This window comes from Heteronotia binoei, chromosome 11 (genome assembly GCF_032191835.1).
Source record: "Heteronotia binoei isolate CCM8104 ecotype False Entrance Well chromosome 11, APGP_CSIRO_Hbin_v1, whole genome shotgun sequence".
Taxonomy (NCBI): domain Eukaryota; kingdom Metazoa; phylum Chordata; class Lepidosauria; order Squamata; family Gekkonidae; genus Heteronotia; species Heteronotia binoei.
The window spans coordinates 38,087,945-38,109,871 of record NC_083233.1 but is presented as its reverse complement, the minus strand read 5'-3'; the positions used below and the strand labels follow the sequence as shown (position 1 = coordinate 38,109,871).

The 21,927-nt window shown below is 42.1% G+C and overlaps 1 protein-coding gene across 2 annotated transcripts in view; it reads left to right on the top strand.

Moving 5' to 3' along the window:
- Positions 1-20,991, top strand: part of AFF2 (ALF transcription elongation factor 2) — a 531,080-nt gene extending 510,089 nt beyond the window's left edge. For both annotated transcript variants that reach the window (XM_060249320.1, XM_060249319.1), the window contains exons 17-21: positions 97-168; positions 2,061-2,154; positions 3,811-3,860; positions 9,771-9,985; positions 18,338-20,991. In XM_060249320.1, the coding sequence (XP_060105303.1) occupies positions 97-168; positions 2,061-2,154; positions 3,811-3,860; positions 9,771-9,985; positions 18,338-18,459 (553 nt within the window). In that variant the 3' untranslated portion in view covers positions 18,460-20,991. The remainder of the gene's footprint in view (positions 1-96; positions 169-2,060; positions 2,155-3,810; positions 3,861-9,770; positions 9,986-18,337) is intronic.
- The last annotated feature ends 936 nt before the right edge of the window (positions 20,992-21,927 follow it).

Sequence of the window (21,927 nt, the reverse complement as noted above, 5' to 3'; positions counted from 1 at the left end):
AATAGGGTTATAAGAGGAGTTATTTCTCAACATCTCATTTTCTTCAAAGCATCATTAAGAATGCTCAGTGTTCCTCTCCCTTATCTCTCTTTAAAGGTATGCAATGAGGCTCAAAAACTTCACAGGCTCTTCTGCTACAGAAGGAGACAAGAAGCTAGCAGTTTTATGGTGAGGCACCTTGGAAATTTCTGATTCTCTACAGCACCTTACCTGAGATGGTTTGTTTCACTATAATTTTGGTAAAGGATGACCAATGGATACCTTTCATGACTAACACAGTGCTGGGATTTCTTTCTGACATATAGGAAAACGGGCTAACAATTTGCAGTCTTTAGAAGGGAAAGTGAAGAGTATAGGATTAAAGGTGTCTTTAGAGCTGCTTGCTTCTATATGAACAAGTTTGTCAACCAAGGTGTATGTCAGAGATTCTTTTGCAAATGTCCCCACCATCAGCAGTCAGGCAAGTGGCTGCTAGAGACATGACTTTTTTTGTGGTGTCTCCCAGCTCTGGAACTCACTTCTTAAACAAGCTAACCGGGTGCCTGCACTAAGTCCAAAAATGCATTCATTTTTGTTCCCTTTTGTTTTGTATGTGGTTGCCGGGTTATCTTTCACCCATTTTTTATTGCTGGCACTTCCAGTTCATCCAGGCCTCTTTTAGGCAGAATTTTTACAGTATCTATAGGTAGCTAAGATGGCATTAAAACATACATCAATTATAATGGCAGTGTTACTTTCAAATGTTGATAGCATGGTTGAGGGGAAACCCATGTCAGAAATTGAAATTTTCAAATTAAAACAGTGTGGTCAAGGAATTTAGTGCAACCCCCAAGAAACAGTTTCCACTGGGTCAGTCTTGTGTAGCTTTAGGTGTCTGGTTAATACTTCTTTTCTCTTTCTTTTTAACACTTTTTGGTGGTGTAATATTCCCACCACTACCACTACATTCCAGATTAACAGAACATTCATGCCAATTTTTATACAGGCTTTTTTGTGGAATTGTCTACTGTGCTTTCTTTTTGTTGTTAGGGATTTTTAATCTTTTAAGGCTGCTTTAGTGCTGTTCTGGCTAAAGGGTTTTTTAATTGATTGTGTTTGTATTGCATGATTGCATATTGTAAACTGTCTTAGAAGCCAGAGGTTGAAAGTTGTGGCTTGTTCATTCCTAAAAACTAGACAAAGAGGATCTTTCAAACAGCAGGTGACGTCCACCCTTTTTTTACCTGTGGTTTTAATCTCATGTACAGATAATGGGTAACCATTTATTTTTAATTGTTTTATGGTTTGGTCCTAGAATGTCGTATTATTTTTTAACTAGATCTATTATTCTTTCTAATTATTCTAATATTTTAAAGTTCTGGTGGTTAACTGCCTTGAGTCCCTTTCCGGTAGAAAGGTGAGATAAAGAAAATGTAATGGGCCTTAGGTCTGATTCAGCTGTACTGATCTTAAGACTGACATTTTTAACAGCATTTTTAGGGCCCGGTATATTGATGCTATAATGACTCAAGAATATAAGATATGGTCCAGCCTAGGTTATGCATGTTAATGCACTGGTTTCAATGAAAAGGCTAAGCAGATTGTGAAGTCTTTGTTGCAGAAATCACCAGAACTTAGAGCAGATGTAGGGGTGACATTTGATGATTTCTTTACAGTGGCTTTGAAGCTGCTTGGAATTCATTTGAAGGTAAAAGAAAACGAAAGTAATGCCCATGCCAAGGTGCTGCATAGCCAGGTCAAGAGACATTAACTCTGAAAAAGGCAGAGGCTGCAGTAAGAAAGTGTGTGGTTCTACATCCTATTTCCCATCTCTTTTGGCAGGTGGGATTTCATTGCTAATCGGCTGCTGGAAATTAATACTGGCTATCAGTGCAATCCTAAACAGTGACTTTAAAGGACTTAGAATGCTGTAACTGCTTAGGATAGCATTGTAAGACAGCACTGATCATGACAGTTGCACCAACCCCAAATGGTGCTTGACTTTGGCTGAACTATGCCTAGAATCTGCAGTTTCATTAATGAGCTGAATGAATGTAATTTTTTCTCCCAAATTCTCACAGCTACCGATGCTTATCTCTTCTCTACCTGAGAATGTTCAAACTAAAGAAGGACCATGCTATGAAGTACTCCAGATCACTGATGGAATACTTTAAGGTGATCATCATTTTATTTCATTTCTTTTAATGTAGAATTATGTCTGTTCCCCTCCACACCCCTGCTATGACATTACCCAGATAATGCAAGCAGCCTGCTAGGGTCCCGGTAAACTGTTTTCACAGCAATGATCACTTGCCTGTCATCACATAGACAGTTGGCTGCTTGTAACATCCAGCCACACAGGAAGGTCAGCATCATCAGCTGACCCTATGGTTGCTGCCTGTAAACATGTCCAGGGCCGCCCCTGCCATTAGGCAAACTAGGTGATTGCTTAGGGCACCAGCCTTCTGGGGGTGCCAAACTGGGCACCCCCATGTGACTTGGTGATGTTTTCAGTGGGGTGCCAGAAGTTAGCCTTGCCTAGGATGCCAAACAGTCTAGGGCTGGCTTGAAGACACCACACTGTCCTGGGTATGAAGACCAGTTAGGTGTGTCTGTGCATGTATGTTTTATGTTACAGTAGTAGTTCTCAGACAGTGGGTCAGGAAGGAGGAGGGAGGTGAGCTGGGAGAGGAGTCTTGATGGCATATTTGGGTTTGCCTCTGCACATAATATGCAAAGTGTGGCCAAGCAATACAGCCTGTTGCTTAGTAATGCCAAATAAGATTAAATACTACAAATTAATTTTTAAAAAAATGTTCCATTTTCACTGGTGCTGGATTATTGCATTTTATGTTGTGGAAAAGTCACATGGATTTATTTTGCAAGTGGGTACCAGGTGATACAGTGCATTAGATCCTGCTGCTTTTTCAGGCAACCTCACAATCTCCCTCCTTACTACATCCTACATGCCACATGGATTTTGTCCATGCAGGTCTCATGTTCCCCAGGATAGCCTTTTCAGTGGTCAAAAGGGGCCCATAATCTCCTTTTCACCAGTGGAAAAGCTGACTGGATTCAACCCAGTAAGTTTAGAAGTGGGCACTGCATCAAAAATGTTGAGATCTTTGGTATTACAGAGATAATAATTCCAGAGTGGTAGCCGTGTTAGTCTCCTGTAGCAAAATCAACCAGTAGCACTTTAGAGCATCCTAAAGAATAAAGATATTGTTAGCTTCTTCTGAAAGCTTTATGGTAAGAGCTGGGATATAAATCTTTTAAATGCAGTCTGGACATCCACTGTAACCAGTCTCAAACTTGGAGAGTCCAAGTTTAGAGCCGCCTCAGCAAGTTCTGCCACCACCCATGGTGCAAATTTACTGGGAATTATCTGCCAAGGGATGCAATTTCTCCTTGTTTCCAGTTCTCATCCTCAGGTTTTTGTATTCTGATTAAAAGTTTGCCAATTCCCCCACAAGGTGAAAAGCACACATTGCAGAAGGAATTTCAGATAAGGATAATTAAACCACTTCTTCATGAAAGGTGTCTGATTTATGCTGGAGTTCTGGTATATTGTGCCTTTCATCGAATTCTGTACCACTGGTTAGAGCCCGCTAATTATCCAGCCAGGTTTTTTGCCCCTTTTTAGCTTAAAAGGGATTATTATGCTGAGATAGTTCTATAAATAAAATGTTCCACTTTGCTATTGAAATACCAAGTGCCTTCCATGTCTTGTAGTAATCAATATTAATGCAATTTAAAATCTTCCTTTGTGTCTGCTGCTGAGTGAACAAAGACGGCTCCCTTTATTCTTAATCTTGGTTCCTTTTACAGAATTCTTCGAAAGTTTCACAGGCCCCTTCTCCTTGGGGAGGCAATGGAAAGTGAGTATTCACTGAAATGAGTAGTTAATGGCTTATATGGTGATTTAAAAAAATATATACATATAATAAACGATTGTATTATGGCATGATAATCTACAAGTGACACTTTGCCATGCAGGACAGAAAAAAGGTTCATGTGGATTGATTGATCCCAAATTCTTCATCAGGTTCATTTTTAAAGCCAAACGAGGGCCATAAAAATAGCTGTTAATTGGATAGAAAGTACAGTGTCGTTCCAGGACGCCAAAGTACAGTTAATCTCCAGGGCAATGATTTTTTTTTTCAATGATTTGTTCAGTAATGAAAGACCAATGAATATTTCATTGATATATGGTAAGTGCTGTTTAATAAAACTGGAGGCGTAATCGTGGTGAATAACATGAAGGCACTTAGTCAACCAATTATCTGAGCCCTTCTATTAATGCTAAAACCTCCCCATCTCAAATCTGGAATAAAATTTGAGCATCAATCAGTCATGCATGCACATGTGGCTTTTTTTCCTCCACTCTCTGCATATGTCTCACATTCGTTTACCTTGGAACAGGCCTTCAGAACATGTGAATCACTATACCCACTACAGTCAAGCAGCCATCCGTAGTAGCTTACAGGTGGTGGTGGTGGTGGTGGTGGTGGTGGTGGTGGTGGTGGTGGTGGTGGAAAGCACTGTCAAGTCACAGTGGACTTATGGTGACCCCATAGGATTTTCAAGGCAAGAGACTTCAGAGGTGGTATTCCATTGCCTGCCTCCATGTCATGCCACTGGTTTTCCTTGAAGGCCTCCCATCCTGCTTAGCTTCTGAGATCTGACGGAATTGGGCTAGCCTGGGCTAGGTCATGAGTGGCTTACTAGGTGATCAGTAAACTTTGTTTTGCTGCCCCTTAGGACTATGAAAATGGGAAGGGTTGTCATGAAATGCACAGTATGTATCTGGGGGAGGGATGGCTGTGTGCAACTCAAGTCGCACAGGCAGGAACAACAGGAACAAACTGCAGACTTCAGTCCTGCTGACTGGCTATAGTACACAACTGGGGCATATAAGAAGATAGTGTAGTAAACAGCTATGGCCTTGAGTTTGGGACTTCAGTGTTCTTATCTCTGTTTAATCATGAAACTCACTGCGTGGCCATGTGCAAGTCATTTCCCCTTCCATGTTTACCTACATAATAAGGTTATCGTGCAGAATTATCGTGAAGAATAAGGTTATCGTGAAGTATTATTTTTTCATACCTTAAACTGCCCTGGGGAATATCTCAAAGGACCATATTCCAGTTTGGTCCACCTTTTGGAAGACGTTATCAGATGTGGCAAGGTTGACTCATCATGAATCATTTGCAACTCCAGCTCAGGATATTTGTAAATTTTTAGCAAGTCAAATAACTGTGTGAACCAAATTTAAGGACTGGAGCAACTGTCAAGTTTGCTATGGAGATGCCCTCCTTGTGGTGACTGATGTCCATCTTAGCTTTTCAACATGAATACAGGCAATCACATTGTCGGTCTCCATAATCTTCTCCACAGCCTCCATGAAGGTAGAGCCATAGCTTGGAGACGATGAGCATGATGGTCCCAACCCACATAGCAGTGATTTCCAGATGTCACAGCAGGATGGGTGGTGAATTGACAGGAAGAGGCCATATGTAGGCCATAACATGTGCCCAAGTCCACTGCCCTTGGAAGAGGACATGCCCATTTTGCCTCACAAAACGTGAAGTGGCCATTTCAAATCTGCAGACTTGATTAACAGTCTTCCTCAGGAAGCCTGGAAATTTGAATATATCTATATTTAGACTTGTTTTACGTGGCTCAGAATGGTAAAGCTGCAGTACTACAGTCGGAGCCCTCTGCTCATGACCTGAGTTTGATCCCAGCGGAAGCTGGTTCAGGTAGCCAGCTCCAGGTTGACTCAGCCTTCCATCCTTCCAAGATCGGTAAAATGAGTATCCAGCTTGCTAGGGGGGAAGTGTAGATGACTGGGGAAGGCAATGGCAAACCACCCCGTAAAAAGTCTGCCATGAAAATGTTGTGAAAGCAACGTCACCCCAGAATCGAAAACGACTGGTGCTTGCACAGGGGACTACCTTTACCTTTATATTTAGACTTATACTCTGCCTCAATAAAACAATCTGGTGGGAAAGTTCCATCTTACAGGCTCTACAGAATCTAAAAAGATCCCACAGGGCTCAGATGTTATCTAGCAGAGAGTTCCACCAGACAGGGGCCAATATCCCAAAAGCTCTTGCCTTTGTTGTGGGCAGTCTAGCCACTTGTGGACCAGGCACCCCCAGCAGACCGTATGATGAAGAAATAATTTTGTTCTGGAGGGCTGCAGATCTCTAATAGCTGCGTCAAGCTATATATCCCAGGATTCTCTGTGGCAAGCCAAGGGGTAAAAAACCAATATATTTCTAGCACAGATAACTAAAGTCATGTTATGTGCAGTGGTATGTGGGATTTTGCAACAGCTACAAACATTTAAGATAAGGGTTTTGCAAAACCTTGTTGCCAAAGAAAAAGATTTCATTGACTTTTCCTTAAATGCTCACGAACGCAGCAGGCAGCTCCACAGAGCTGTCCTAGTCAGCAGATGTTTCCTAATTGCTGGTGTTAGAATTAAAAGGAAATCCATATGCAAGCATTAGCTTTGCAACAAACAGGCATCTTAAAGCATAGCTTCTTCTAACACATTGCCCAGATAACTGGCACCAGATAGAAGCAAATCTTACCAGCAGTTCTTCAAGGGCCCTATAGAAATATTTTTGATTCCATTGCTTGCAAGCATCTCTCCTTGTGCTCTTCCACAGAGTTTTCCACAGTGGTGCCTTGTATATTGGGAGGGGGAGGGGGGATTGTGCTGTGTAGCCGACTGTCACTGCTCTTCACACCAGATGCTCAGCGGATAAGCCAATAATACGGATTGAGTGTTTCCCTAACAGCCATTAGGAAAATCATTACTGCTATGAGACCCTTTTATGAAAGGGTTATAATTTTGACACATAGATTTTTGCTAGTAACTTGAACACAAATGCTACTTCAGGTACAATTGATTAATTCCAGACAAATAAACAAAATAGCAATTCCTGTTTCTCATTTGCATGGTTCAGGTATCGTGGTGAAGCATGGCATTCTACTACATAAAGAAGCCTGGGGGCTTTTCAGGCTTGCATGTTCCCCCTTCCTCCTCCCCTCACTCATGGAATGGTAATTACTTGTTTCCAGCCTTGAGTCAAATCCTTTTTACATGGGAACCATCCAACTTTAGTTTGTGCTTTCCTGCTAACTAGAGCTGCCAACTCCAGGTTGGGAGATTTCTGGAGATTCAGCAGTGGAGCCTGGAGAGGGTGGGATTTGGGAGGGTTTAGGACTTCAGTGGAGTATAATGCTATAGAGCCCAGCCTTCAAAGCTACCTTTTCCCCAGGTGAATGGCTCTCTGTAATCTGGAGATGAGTCGTAATCCTGGGAGATCTCCAGGCACCACCTACAGGCTGGCAATCCTACTGCCAACCAGTATTCTAAATTCAGGATCAAGACTACCAAAGGTGGACTGGACCTGTAACTCACAGCCAGAACACCAGCAGACAACAAGGGTCTCCTGGTTTGGACCCAGTCAGCAGCCCAATGGCAGGTGTAGACTCAGTCACCATCTTCTCCGGCATCATCTGGGATGAGACAAACAATGTGTACTTTATGGTTCAGATGTGCTGTAAAACAGATCAAAGGTTTTCTGAATTTGTTAATTTTATTATTCTGCTATTGGATTTTAATTTTGTATCACTTTGCGTTCTAAACTCCACTAGCTACATGTAGCTCTGCTTACTGTACCTCATTCCTTGTTCGAAGAAGTGTGCATGCATGTGAAAGCTTGCATTCTGAATAAAAGTTTGTTGGTCTTAAAGGTGCTACTTGACTCCTGCTTTGTCCTACTGGAAAACAAAGTCAGGAATAACTGATTGGCTGGCTGGACTCATCAAGAGGAGAAAGTCTAGATATTCCCCATGCCTCTTCCCTTAGCAGCAAGGCTAGCCATTCCACCTGAATCACGCTGGTATACCAATCACAGTTACAGTGGATTCTACTTACAATATTATTGTTAATCATTTAAACAGTCCTTTTAGTGTACACACTTTTCTCTTTTTTTCCTGCTTAGTTTCACAACTATCTTTAAAAAGATCATTTTTTTTTAATATTAGACTAAAAAACCCCTGGTATGCACTGAGTGGGGGGAATCCAGCTGACAGAATTGAACTTGTTGCAATATCCAGCAGATTAATTGTCAAACTCTGTAATGATGTTAATAAAATATGCAAATTAGCTACAGCCTTAGGGCTCATGATGGGCCTCCATTGAGAATCTCAGGGACTGAAAAAGTATCACATTGCTGGATTCTTTTTTAATTTAGCAGCCTGGAAATAACGTTCAGAGGGAGAAGAGAAAATTTGAAGAGGGCTTTTTTATTATCATTTTGAATTATCAAAGTTCTCTCTCTGGAAAGACCCCTGCCTGAAACTCTGGAGAACAACTGCCAGTCAAATAGACAATACTAGAGGGAAGCAGCTTTGTGTGTTCATATGTATTCAGCTGGCATTTAGTCTGATGAAGCAATGATCACATGAGAAAGCAGAATACAGAAAGTTCCATGCTTCACTGAAAGCAGCTGTAGAAACAAAGGAAGTGCTTCACCTTACATTGGTTTTACCCAGGGCCTTTTTAGTAGAAAAAGCCCAGCAGGAACTCATTTTCATATTAGGCCACACCCCTTGCCATTACCATTGTTTCACACAGGGATTTGTTGTAGAAAAAGCCCAGCAAGAACTCATTTGTGTATTAGGCTACACCTCCTGACACCAAGCCAGCCAGAACTGTGTTCCTGTGCTTTCCTGCTCAAACAAAGCCCTGGTTTTACCTCTTCTTCAAGTGTCATAGCTATTCCCAAAGATTCCTGGGAATTGTAGTTTTGGTAAGAGCTCTGGAAATTATCTGTTTGAAGTCCCTGACACTTCTTACCAGAAGGAGAGAAATTGACTGTTTTAATCTATAATGTAGATATGACCAAAATGCTTGGATGTAGGACTAGCTTCCATGCTCGGAGCAGGAGGGTTTACAGCAAAAGATATGTATGCCTTTTGCTTCTCCTTGCAAATGGCTTGGTGCTGTATTGCTAAGCAAAAAGTGTGGGAAGTCCCCTTGGAAAAAAAATTCTTCTCAGAGGTTCCCATGGCAACAAGACAAATTCAGATCTGGTCACACATATTTTGCACAGGCCAGTGCTGATACTGCATATTCCTTGAGCTGTGAGGTCAGCTATATGGGACAATAAGAAGATTACAAGCACCTTGTTTTTATGTGTGTGTGCTTTGGGAGTTGGAGGTGCACACATCTACCCTCTTCAAAATCTGCTTGATATGTCATTCCAGGGGATGCTTGACTGACTTCTTCAAGTGACATTGAGATCTCTACTGCTTGTAGCATAAGCAAACCAGGCCATTGCCTTTGGGATTCCCTCCCCCTTGAGGCTCACCTGGTGCCTACCTGACATTCCTTTAGGCACAAGGAGCAAACATCTGTCTTTATTCTGGCTTTTAACAAAGAGGTTTCTTTTTAGTTGTTTTACAGTCTGTACCTAGAACCGAGACCTGTTTTAGTAATTTAATTTCTAGATTAAGTTCATTTGATGTGATTTGATGCCCTGCCTTTTTAAATTGGCTTGGCTTGTTTTTATTGGTATGTGTTTATTGATCTGTTTTTATTCTACTGACTTGGCTTGTTTTATTGCACAATTTGTTTTACTAACTTTTTTTATTGTGAGCTGCCTTGAACAGATCTGGAGAGGCAGCATACAGAATGAATGAATGAATGCCTAACTAGTAGGCCATTTCTTTCTCTAACATTGAATCTGACCCTCTTTCACCAGGAGCACAGAAACACCATCCCCTATGTCCCTGAGCCCATCGCCCATCAGCTCTCTTGGGACTGCCACAGCCACTGCAGGGTCCTCCTCTGCAGGGACCATCACCATTCCCCAGCGCATTCACCACATGGCTGCCAGCCACGTCAATATCACCAACAATGTCCTGAGGAGCTACGAGCACTGGGACATGGCCGACAAGCTGACAAAAGAGAACAAAGGTGCACCTTTCACTCTTCCTCTGTTCTAAGGAATGAAAAGTTAAATTGAATAGCTCACTGTCTGATTATGGCCTGGGAATGAGACCTTCAGTCTTGTGGGCCTAAAGGATATGCTTATTTCCTATTTTGCACCCATATTGCTGACTACATTCTTTCTCAAAATGGGTGGCCCCAGTGAGGATAATCACCAAGGTCTCATTTTCTTTGGTTTTACCAAAAGGGTGTGGCTAGACTTCATAGTTTACAAGGAAATCTAGGCGGAAATCCCTGTTTTCTAATCCTACCTTTTATCTCCCCGCCCTTTTCCCAAGTATGAAATAACATAAAATCAGTATTAATTATGGATAGGGACACATGTAATTCATACAAGCAATGGCCATGTAGAAATCAAGCTCCCACCCCCTCTAGAAAAGTCACAATTTGTACTTTCATAAACGATATTATGTATTTCCTATTTGGGAGCAGATTACCAAATTGCTACCAAAATAATGGAGTCTTGTGGCATTTTAAAGCCAAATTAAAGGAATGCCCCAACAAGAAATTGCTTGGTCTTATGCAGATTTGATACTATTAGTATTGGACTCAGTCCCAGTTAGCTCACTATCAGTGCAATACACATTGTAACTCTGCTTAAGATAGCACTGCACAGAGAGTAATCGTCCTTCCTGATGATATTTGCATTCATTCTACTTTGCTAATCTACCAACAGCTGAGAGTAATCCACACAACTCTGAGTGGATCATTTACTGTTTTGCTTTCATTTGTGTTCTGCAATATAACGTCACACATTTTACGTCTTGAAATACTCCCACCGCTGTTCTCCTATTTCCAGCCAACTGAACATGACACTTTATGTGTGAGGGGGATGCCTCACAAGACCTTCTGCCACATTAAATGTGTTTGTCTTCAAGGTGCCACAAAACTCATTCATTATTCCAAAAAAATGTGATAGTCCTGCAGATGAGGCCATGGAAACAAGATGAATATAGTGTGAGTGATCGGCCACAAAGAAGCTAGCATCGAGTGAGAGCTGAGTAAGAGAATTTCAAGTTTTAGACTTTGAATGACGTCTGGATTTGGGGCTTTTCCAGTCATCAGCTGCCTTAGAAGTCAACTTCTGTCTGTCTATCTGCCTATCACTCTCTCTTTTTTCTTTTTTTGAAAGCCTAAGCAGGAAAAATTATATTGTGACTGGGGATGGCAATCATGTTGTGAGGCTTGCTTTGGCAAAGCTGCTGAAAATCCTGACCTTCAGTTTGCCACAAGTTCATGATTCATCCCATGGATTCAAACTAATACCAGCTCTTTACTGCAAGATGACTTGAACTAGTACATAGAGGAAGAGGACAGGAGTGACTGACAGTCATTTGAGAGGGGTTGCAAATGTGTAACCAAAGTTTGGATTTGGTGAGAAAACTGTGGATCAGTAGCCATTTCCAATAAGAACATTGTTAGCCAAGCTTCCCAGTCCTTTAACCTACAGCTGAGGAGGGGAAGAAACAAGGATTGTGATGAGGCCATAAGTGCTGACATTGGTTTGTGTTTTGATGGCTCACTCATGCAGTTTCTCCTGCAGTCATCCATAAAAAGATAACGGTAAAGGTAGTCCCCTGTGCAAGCACCAGTAATTTTCAACTCCGGGGTGATGTTGCTTTCACAACGTTTTCATGGCAGACTTTTTACGGGGTGGTTTGCCATTGCCTTCCCCAGTCATCTACACTTTCCCCCCAGCAAACTGGGTACTCATTCCTTGGAAGGATGGAAGGCTGAGTCAACCTGGAGCCTGAACCTGGAGTCAACCTGAACCAGCTTCCGCTGAGATCGAACTCAGGTCATGAGCAGAGGGCTCCAACTGCAGTACTTCAGCTTTACCACTCTGCACCACGGGGGTCTTTGCAGTCATCAGACCCAAATGCAAAATACATGCTCTTCTTGCCAATTGTGCAGGGCGCAATGATGTTCGGTTTGTCTTTTTAGAAAAACTACCTGTAGCCGTTTCAGGCTCCATTCATTATAAACCCTAAGCCAGTTGGGTGGGGCCCACTTTTAATTGAATTTAAAAGGGTTCTATCCTACCACTCTGCTCAGCTAGCAGGAGAGGGAGAAGGGCTACTTATATAGAAGGATCATCCCACCATTTGCTAAGAGAAGTGAGAGGATATGTCCTCACCCTAAAAAGCTGCTTGCTTGAATGACAAAGGTATGAGCACAATTTGTCACCGCCCGTGTGCTTAGCAGAGATTCTCACAAGCATTCTACAGAGAACTCCACTCCCTTTTTCAGCCACTGTTCTGGGTGCCATACAACATGCCATGCCGTTACTGATCATTGGAAGGCTTTACACACTTTAGATGTCAATATCAAGGGCCTGCACCCCTGTAGGGAAAGAAGGACTAAAAAGCATTCCCATGTTGATTGACTGTCAAATGCATCAGTAGGCGCCCAGGAAGGGACAAACCCTTTATTTGGGGACATTTCCCCAAAAGTTGAAATTGGCTGCCAGCTCCCTTCCATGTGATAACATTTGGTTAAAAAAAATTAATGTTTGCTGCTGAATAATATGCAATGGATGGAGGATTTTAATAAGGGATGGGCACATTCCTAGAGGATGAATTTATCAGTAGCTGTTTGCCAAGATGATTCAATAGAACTTCCAAGTTCACAAGCAGTGTACCTCTGAATACCAGTTGCCTCCATGCCTTGCTTGTGAACCTTCCGGGGCATCTGGTTGGTCACTGTGAGAAGTAAAATGCTGGACTAAATGGATTGCTGGCTTGATCCAACAATGTATTACTTATAATCTACCCTTTTCCTCCTCATCTGCATTTGAAAGTAATTTATTTCTGAAACACACTGAATAATCTTACCAGTAGCAGTTTAGAATGTTGCTCTTGTTAAAAAAAATTAGTGATTGTTTAAAAGAACATTCACATATATTGATACAGCAAAAACAAAATAAATTTCATCTCCCCCACCCTTACCATGAGCATATATAATTCTAAAATACATTGTATAATCTTTTGTGAGCAAGATCCTGGGTTGGATCCTGCCAGTTTTTAAACTCAGTTTTGCCCAGTTCATCATTGATCTTCTGTGCAGTCACAAATGGGACTGCGCATAAACAAGCCTGCCATCGGATAGGTCTTTACAACTAAAAGTCTTCAAGTGGACACTGCACACAGAAGTTAGAAGTTTGTTCCTGCCCAGGGACCCAGGCCTCAGATTCAGTGGGAGCTCACAGGAGCACAGCTCCTGAACCTTTCTGAAAGTTCCACCTCCTTGTCCATTGAATAGTATGTGCAGCTGCATAACAATCCCTGGATGAGCTCCACCATCTATTTTTCTACAAAATGACCTCTGCAGGGACCGCATGCTTCTGTGCAGTAGCACCACCTGACCCTCAGCTCCTCTTTTGCCATCAAAGTAGAAGGTCATGTTTTTGGAGTCTCCAGCTACAGTTGAGAAGATTTCATCCAGATTCATTAAAGCTGTGATAGCTTCTGAGGTCCTTCCATAACTCAGAAAGCTCTTTTCATGAAGTGCTCCTGAAGTGAAGCAAAGATGATCCAAACTGACTATCATGACCTTTGACTGTTCTGTTTGGATGAAAGGTATAGTGTCTCCACAAGTAAGGCTTCCAGTGCTTCACAAAGGGGATAGGCAGCATTGTGGGAGAAAGCCCTTAAAGCCTCAGAGTTTGATTCCAAGTTGGCCCTGGAAAAAGCTCCCAATTCCACATCTTCAGAATCGCTGCATTTGGCTCTACCTCACAGATCTTTATTTCAGGTAATCCAATCTCTATCATGTTCCCCTCTGGTTCATCTTGCATCTTCTGAGCCTCCAGCTAAGGAAGCTAAAGGCAAGACAGAGGAAGAATGTAAATTGGCTCCACAGCAGACCACACCCATCTGCACTTCTGAGCCAATGCCAACCTTGCAGGAAAAGCCTAGGACCCCATCTCTAGATCTGAGATCTCCACCTGTTTCTGTCTCCAATAGGGATGGGGATACTGGCTTATCACATGGCCAGGCTCCACAGGAGTCCAATCCAGAACAAATAGTCACAGTTCCATGGTCTCAGCCCCAACCACCTGTGAGGTGGCCTTCACATCCCTACATGATGCCTCCAGGATATTTGGAGGAGTGGGATAACAACTTCACAAGCCTCAGAGATGCAGATTTGTATTATTACCCTCATCTGGTGCATATTTACATTCAGCAACCATCTCATGCAGGCCAGGTTCTCCTATTCTGGCAATGAGAGAAGAAGAAACAGCTATTGAATCTGACAGATCTGACATAACATCAGATCCAAGCCCAGATGAGAGGGTAGGCGAGCCATCTCCAGCATCTCCAAACACTTGGAGAACAGATTATTTGTATGGCCCAATCTCTCAAGATAGAAGTCATTACCTCAGAGCATAAACCCAACGATAAAATTCTGATTCACCTTAGAGTCTCCTGGAATTATTGTTTTTCCAGAGTTGGAGGACCTTGAGGACCTTACACAGGAGCTGTGGCAAAAACCTGCGTCTCTTCAGCCTACCTCCAGAAGAGTAGAATATTTTTATAAGATCAAGAAGGAGCAGTTTAACTAGTCACAGTCAAGTTCATTAAGATCCAAGAACAGAATTCAGAATCAGAGAGCCCTCTATTTGACAATTAATCTTCTGCCATCCTCCTTGGCTATGAAGGAGTGCAGCTGAAGGACTGTCAGGCCTACCGCTCTGTTCTCACAGATAGGGAAGAAAGAAAACTGGATGTCCTGGATCAAAAATTATACTCTTCAGCAGCTTTAGGTTCCAAAATTGCTAATTATGAAACCATTATTGCTGGTTATCAGCTCTTCTTATGGGAGAGGATTCTTCTGTTCCTGGAACTCCTGCCAGAAGATAAGCATCCCCTTGCTAAAGCACTGCCATTAAACTTTCTAAGCAGCAAATAATGTGGGACAACATTCTGTGGATTTGGGTGCACAAGCTATGGTGAGCTCCATCATACTCAGACGCCACATTTAGTTAAGATCAATGGCCTTGCCTATGGAGACCAGGCTTAAAGCTGAGAACTTGAGTTTTGGACGTTCCACTCTCTTTTCTTCCAGGATGTATAGAATGCTTTTCCTGATAAAGAAGAACAAGCAGATAGCTAAATCCTTAGAAGTCTCACATTTGTCCACATTCCAATTTAAGCAGGCATCCTTTGTGAGATAGCCCTGGTATCCATATTAAAGGGACTACTGTTTATCTGACCCCTTGGGGTCTCAGTATCCTACCCCTAAGCAATTGACTCCACAACAGGGCTATCATAGGTGTAAGGGTTCCAATCAACCTAGACTGAATCAGCAACTTCCCTCTTTCAGAGAGGCAACTTCATTCCAAAAGTTATCCTTCTCATTGGGTTCATTGCCAGCCCCTGTTAAGTTCAAGGATAGGCTGAATCAGTTTGCTACAGCCTGGGAGGTGTTGTGGGTTTTGTCCTTAGTTAGGTTTAGTTACAGATTAGAATTTAAGTCTGTTCCCTCTTGCTCTTTACCTTCAAGGGGATCCAACCAAGCAGCTTTGGGTCTTGTCCAGGCTTTGACCTCCTTAAATGACAATAGCGCCATAGAGGAGGTTATGGTGTCTCAGGCATCAAAGGGTTTCTCCTGTCGTATATTCCTACTAGATAAGAAAGATGGGCGAGTTAGACTCATTTTGGACCTCAGAAAATTAAACATTTTTCTTCATGTTTCAAAGTTCCATATGGTGTCCATTCCTTTGATTTTACAATTATTAACACTTGATTGTTGGTTCATTGTTATTGATTTGAAGGATGCTTATTTTCATGTTTCAATTCACCCTCAATATTGCAATAAGTTTTTCAGTACATTGTCCTACCCTTTGGTTTAGCCTCTGCATCTAGGGCATAGACTTTGTATTTGCCGATTATGGGAGGTTGAGACAACAGAGCACAGGTTTTTCATATGTCATTATTATAAGGTGGCACACAAGGAGATCATCATCCCACTTTTGAAGAAATGTCAGGCCTTTTAGAAAAAGCTAAACTTGAGTTCCTTCTATCTGATAGATACCCCAAGAACATCTACCAAGTAGCCAATTTCTGCATGGTGATACTCAGGTTACAGAAAATGCATGGTAGTTAGAAAATAGGTGGTTACTAGATATAGATGAAATTTTAAGCTGTTTTAATACTTTATTTAAGTAGTTTAAAATCCTGGAAACTTCGTACGTTTGTATTTTCCTCTTGTATGTCTGGTCTAAGGACTGCAATAAGAATAAACAAACAATAAACACCTAGGGTATTTTCTAGATGTTTAGCTCCATTTATTGCTTACTTCCATATGTGGGGTTGCCATATATTTCCTTAGTTAGATGATTGGTTACTGGTGACAGATTCCAAGGACCAATTGTTAAGTCATTCCTCTCTTGTCCTGGAGACTTGTAAAAGACCAGGACTCCTGGTTAATTGGGACAAATCATGGTTAGTTCTGTTTCAGGGGGTACAATCTATTGGAGCTGTACTAGATTCCCTGGTGGGGAAGGGTTTTGTACCTCTCAAAAGGGTACAGGTTATCTTGGCCTTGGAGAGACAGTTCAGATTTTGCCAGCTCCCATCAGTTTGGAAAATGTTGCATCTTTTGGGATATATGGCTTATGCCACCACAGTCCTGCCTATGGCTGGTTACATATGCAGCCCTTGCAGCTCTGGTTTCTATCATATTATAGATCTGGGGTTCATGCCTTATGACACAGGTTCTCTCTCTTCTGTGCAGGCATGCATACCCTCCTTCTTACCCCACTGTATGCTCTGGCTTTGGAAGCACTAGAGGTACTGAGGGTAAGGGGGCACTGCTGAGCAGGAGCCCATTGCATCCTGGGTGGGAATAAGCTTCTGACTCAAGTGCACAGCGCTCCCTGGAGGCTTTTAGCTGTAAATGGCAGGCCTGCTTATGCACATTCCCATGTGTGTCTGCACAGAAGATACTTGATGAACAATAGTTACAGAAAAGGCAACTTTGTTTTCTCTTTTCTTCAGCAATGTACTACATTGTTTTTGTCAAGGCAGGTCCCATGATTGCCAGCATAGCTTTCTGGGTCATCAAAGTGGGACTCCTTTCTTCCTTTTTCACCCTTCACCAGTCATTCAATATTGCTAGATTAGACCAAGGAAGAAGGAAATCAGTTCAAAGAGACAAAAATTAGGGACAACAGTAAAGCATATTTTACAAGAGGTTGGTTATGTGATTGACATGAGATTTTTTAAAAAATAAAACAAACAAAAGGATTCTATTTGGCTACTAATAGACTGGATAGAATCTTTGAGCCAAAGCTGTTCAAGTGCTTCGTCAGCAGACGGAAAGCACACCCAGCTATTATTGTTCTGAAACCTAAGTGCAGAGAAGATCGGCAGCTGCGATTCCACGATTCCAATTTTCTTTCCCATTGCTTTTTTTTAATGCTTAAATAATACCAGTCACCGGAATCCTTAAAAGAAAACTTGCCTATCTGTGGAAAAAAGCTGATCTGTTTGGTTCAGGTTGTGTTTCAGATTGAAAAAGGGAAATACAGATTCCTCCTCTGAAAGGGAAATAAATTACAATCAGGGCTTTTTTTGTAGGAAAAGCCCAGCAGGAACTCATTTACATATTAGGCCACCCCCCTGATGTCACTATTGTTTCACACAGGGCTTTTTTGTAGAAAAAGCCCTGCAGAATTTATTTGCATATTAGGCCACACCCCTTGATGCCAAGCCAGCCAGAACTATGTTCTTGTGCATTCCTGCTCAAAAAAAGCCCTGGTTACAATTACATTGTAGGTGTGGTAGATGTCTATTGGCTAGCACATGTGCATCAATTATATTCCTCTCATCTATCTGATCTCCAGATCAGTTAAAAATCTACACACAACTGGCTTGAAGGAGGAAAGTTCTCTGACAATACATCCCAGTTTTCTGGTTATGTTGCTTTTGAAAAAAGAGGAAGGGTAATCTTTATATTGATAGCAATCTATTTTTCATGTTTAAATTCTGAAAACTACAAATCTATGCATACTTACTTTTAACATAAGCCCCACTGAAATCAATGGTACTTATTTCGAAGAAGTCTGTGTGCTGGAGTGTGCTGTTCCCCTGGTCCAAATCATGTCTTATACACTGCCTAACCAGAACTTTTAGCAATATCTTTAAACTTTATTGTTGATGATACTTGGAAACACTTTTAAACCCACTTAGTGCTTAAGCATGGAAAACTAATAAATTAAAGCTAGACAATGTTCATGTTACTATGTTTGTCAAATTGGTTTTTGTACCCATTTTCCAAGAGTGACAGAAAATGACCCCTCTTCTTATTTTGCAGAGTTCTTCATAGACCTGGACTCCGTGATGGGTCCCTTAACACAACACAGCAGTATGACCAACTTGGTCCGTTATGTTCGGCAAGGACTCCATTGGCTTCGCATTGAAGCACATTTGTTGTAGTGACTGCCATCCTGTTCATCACAGCTCTGTCCTGTTAACTTCTGCGGGTGCACAGGCGATCACTGGTGGAACACCACTCTTTTCTGGAACTGTACTCATAGAGCTTAATTTTTATTGCTTTTTTTCCTCCTTAAAACAAAAAAAGAAAGGAATTATTCTCCTCTGCCAGAAGTGGAACTCGTCATAAATGAAACATATGGCTCCAGAAGCAGGGTATGTGTTTGTACCGTTTAATCAGTTTTGGACTCTTTTCTTTGCCTTGCATCTCCTGGATCCTGCCATTCTTGCCATCCATAATGTGCTTTATGGAACGGTAGATTCCCAGCAGTATTGCACTTTGTTGCAGATATGGATTCTTGAGCAAAATGTCTTAAATCTTTGAGGGCAAGTATGAAAAGTCCCCTTGGAAAACAAATAATGAGAAGTTCAGCTGTCCAGTTGGAAATTGCCCTTTGGACACAGACCATGTCATTCACGGCAGCACTATTCAATGCAAGTTGTTGGTAAGATTTCAGAAACTCTGCAGTTACAACCCTGGTTGTATAGCACAAGAGCTATGGGATATTTTTATATCAATTCCTAAGCAATGCAATTTTTGTAGTTTGGTTCTGTTGACTTGACTTACAGTTTTAGCACAACAGTACAAAGCTGTTTTTAAGCCAACTGCAGCACCCTCTCAGTTGGTGCTATCATCTTTTGAACACAAAAGCACCTGGCTTGAACTTGCTTTAGGGCCTATCCATATAATTCTAAATTGAGGTATCTGGAAGGAGCTAGCTCCGCGGCTTCTGGACTAGATGCATCAGGTGCATCTGCTCTAGTTGGTCTCTACCACATGGCTGTCAAGGATCTATATTGGCATGTACTGCTGAGTACTGCAGTGCTGAAGGAGCCGCTGGGAAGTCCACCATGGTGCACCTCCAGGCTGGCCTTTAGAAACAAACATAAGCAAATGCATCATCACTAGCCTTTGACAGCGTAGAGATGTGGTATGAAGGCATATGATGCAGCAACTTTGCTGAAGCTAAGCAGGCTTAGGTCTGTCCAAGGCATAGGTGGAAGACCACATGGAGCATCCGCCCTAAGCTCCCTAAAGCGAGCAGTATATAAATGCAATACAGAGCAATAGTGCACATAGGCACCAGGGTGGCATCAGTAGTGCTCAGCCTGGCTCCCTCTTCCTCTCTGAGGTGTATTCACTGCTATATTTGTGAACACCCTATTCCATTTCCCATGCAGCCTACATAGCTGGCTTCCTGCACTCACTATGGCTGCATTTCTGTAGTATGCAGTTCTTGGGACAGCTTTCCTGGATGAAAGTTACTGTGTGTGAGATGCCACCATGTGCACACCTTTGCAAAGGAATCCATTAGGACACTAATGGAACAATGCCGTCCCTGTTTCCAGTACCCTGAGCAGTAAGAGATGCCTGCGTGGGGCTTCCATAGCTGCATATGAAATATGGAGCTCCATGAGACCACAGTGCTCATTTCCCATGTGCTCGCTTCCATCTCCCTGGACCTCCTAGCACAATCCGGGGCGGGGGGGGGGGCCTGCTTGTGCAAAGTTGTATGGCCCTTCTAATTGACTGCAGCTGGAATTCATAGAAGAGGTTAACCTGCAGGGCTTAGCTGGTGCTCCGACTCCCCAGTGCTCAATCCCATCATCTTTTTCCAACATCAGGGCATGAGCTGGAAGCATTGGAAGCAATACCTAGGGAATGTACCCCTATGCAGAGTGCATTTCCTTCACCACAAAAAGTTCCCATCCTTCAAGAATTAGGGAAGGGCTTCCAGATGGGGGAGACTGGGGTGTCCACACAGACTTCCACCCTGGCATGGATCCAGAGAGCATTGGATCCAGAGAGCATTGAGCATGAATAGAAGGTTTGTTCCTTTGTGCAAAGAGAGAGATGTCTGATTGCCACTGACTTCCTTCCACTACTGCTACCTGTGTTGCAATGAATGCCTTTGGGGCAAGTTTAAGGCTTTCTGCTGCAGCAGTAAGGAGAGGGCAGGAAAGCCCCAATGTCCCGGGGACACTCTTTGACTGCCTGACATCCCATTCATAGTTCTAACTATTTTGGACCAAGATATCCCATACCTCTTTGGATCAAAAGAAAATACATCAACAATCCCCTCTCTCTTTTTTGTTTGTTTTCATCAATTTTATGACAAATAGCACAGGGTGAAAAAAAATTAATTTGTTGTCCTGGTTAATAAATTTTATACCATTTTGCTGCAGTGTCCTTGTGACTTAGCAATTTAACTGTAAATTTCACTTGGGAAAAAAGCTGATTCCATGACAATGTAAATACCATTCTGTGTTGCATCTCTCTGGAATAATGTTCCATATGTAGTAGATAACAATTAAGAGGAGAGTTAATTGTAGCTACATTCTCTTTTATAATCCTGTATCCTCTACTGCTTGGTAACTAGCATTTCAAAGGTGCACACTTGCTAGGATTTGAACCCAAGTCTTGCATCTGCGTGACAAGAGCATTTTTAATATTTCAGCCCTCAAGCAATTTTTAAAATGTTCCCTTGCATATTTTCCAAAAAAAAATTGTTGATCAATTCACATCCCAGAAGATTTCATGGCACAAGAAAATTGTAGGAATGCCTCCAAAATGGGAAATGCACTCTGCAGTAATCATTACATTGGGCCGGTCTGCTGCAAGAACAGAGACATCCAGAGCCAGGGAGGAGTATTCTTTGTTCAGAAACCAGTTTTTAGAAATAGCTTGCCTTTCACAAACATGCGCTGTGTGCCCTGATTGCAGTGAGGAGGGCACAAGCTGTTGGCACACCAGTCTGCACAGTTTCTTGTCTGCTTTTGGTCCACAGATATGCCACTGGGGTTTTTTGCCTGTTTTCCATCCCCTCTCTGTGACCCTCCCTCCTTGTATTGGAGAGACAACTCAGTGGAGGAATCCCCTTCTGCCGCTGCTGATTATGTGGAGTTCTTGAGAACTGCTACAATTGTGGATCTCTTGATCCACAATCTGGCATTCACTAGCCACCCTAACCTTCTTTGTTCTAATCTGACTTGGAATCTCAGATTCAAGTTCATTCCAAAAACAATGTGTAGGTATAAAGGAGATGGGGGGTTTTTTCTCCTGAAGATACAGACCTTTTTTAGTATTATGATTGAAGTACAGATGGGGGTTGCAGTAACCAAAGTTTTCCATCCTCTTTTCAGCCTTGCCAGTTAAATGTACACTTGCCTGTTGGGTCCAGTTAAGTGCATTGTTCTTCTTTGTTAGTTTAATGCAAGTGGAAATCTTAAACCACTGTGTACTTGACAAAGGATATTTACAAACTGAAATACTATCTTCAGCAATGACATTTTTTTTTCAAAGCATTATCCGTAACCACTCAGCAGGATTGGAGGGTGTTGGTTTTCTTCCCTGTAACATGCAGTAAATGGATGCCTTTACCCAAATTTAGCTTGCTTTCACATATCTGT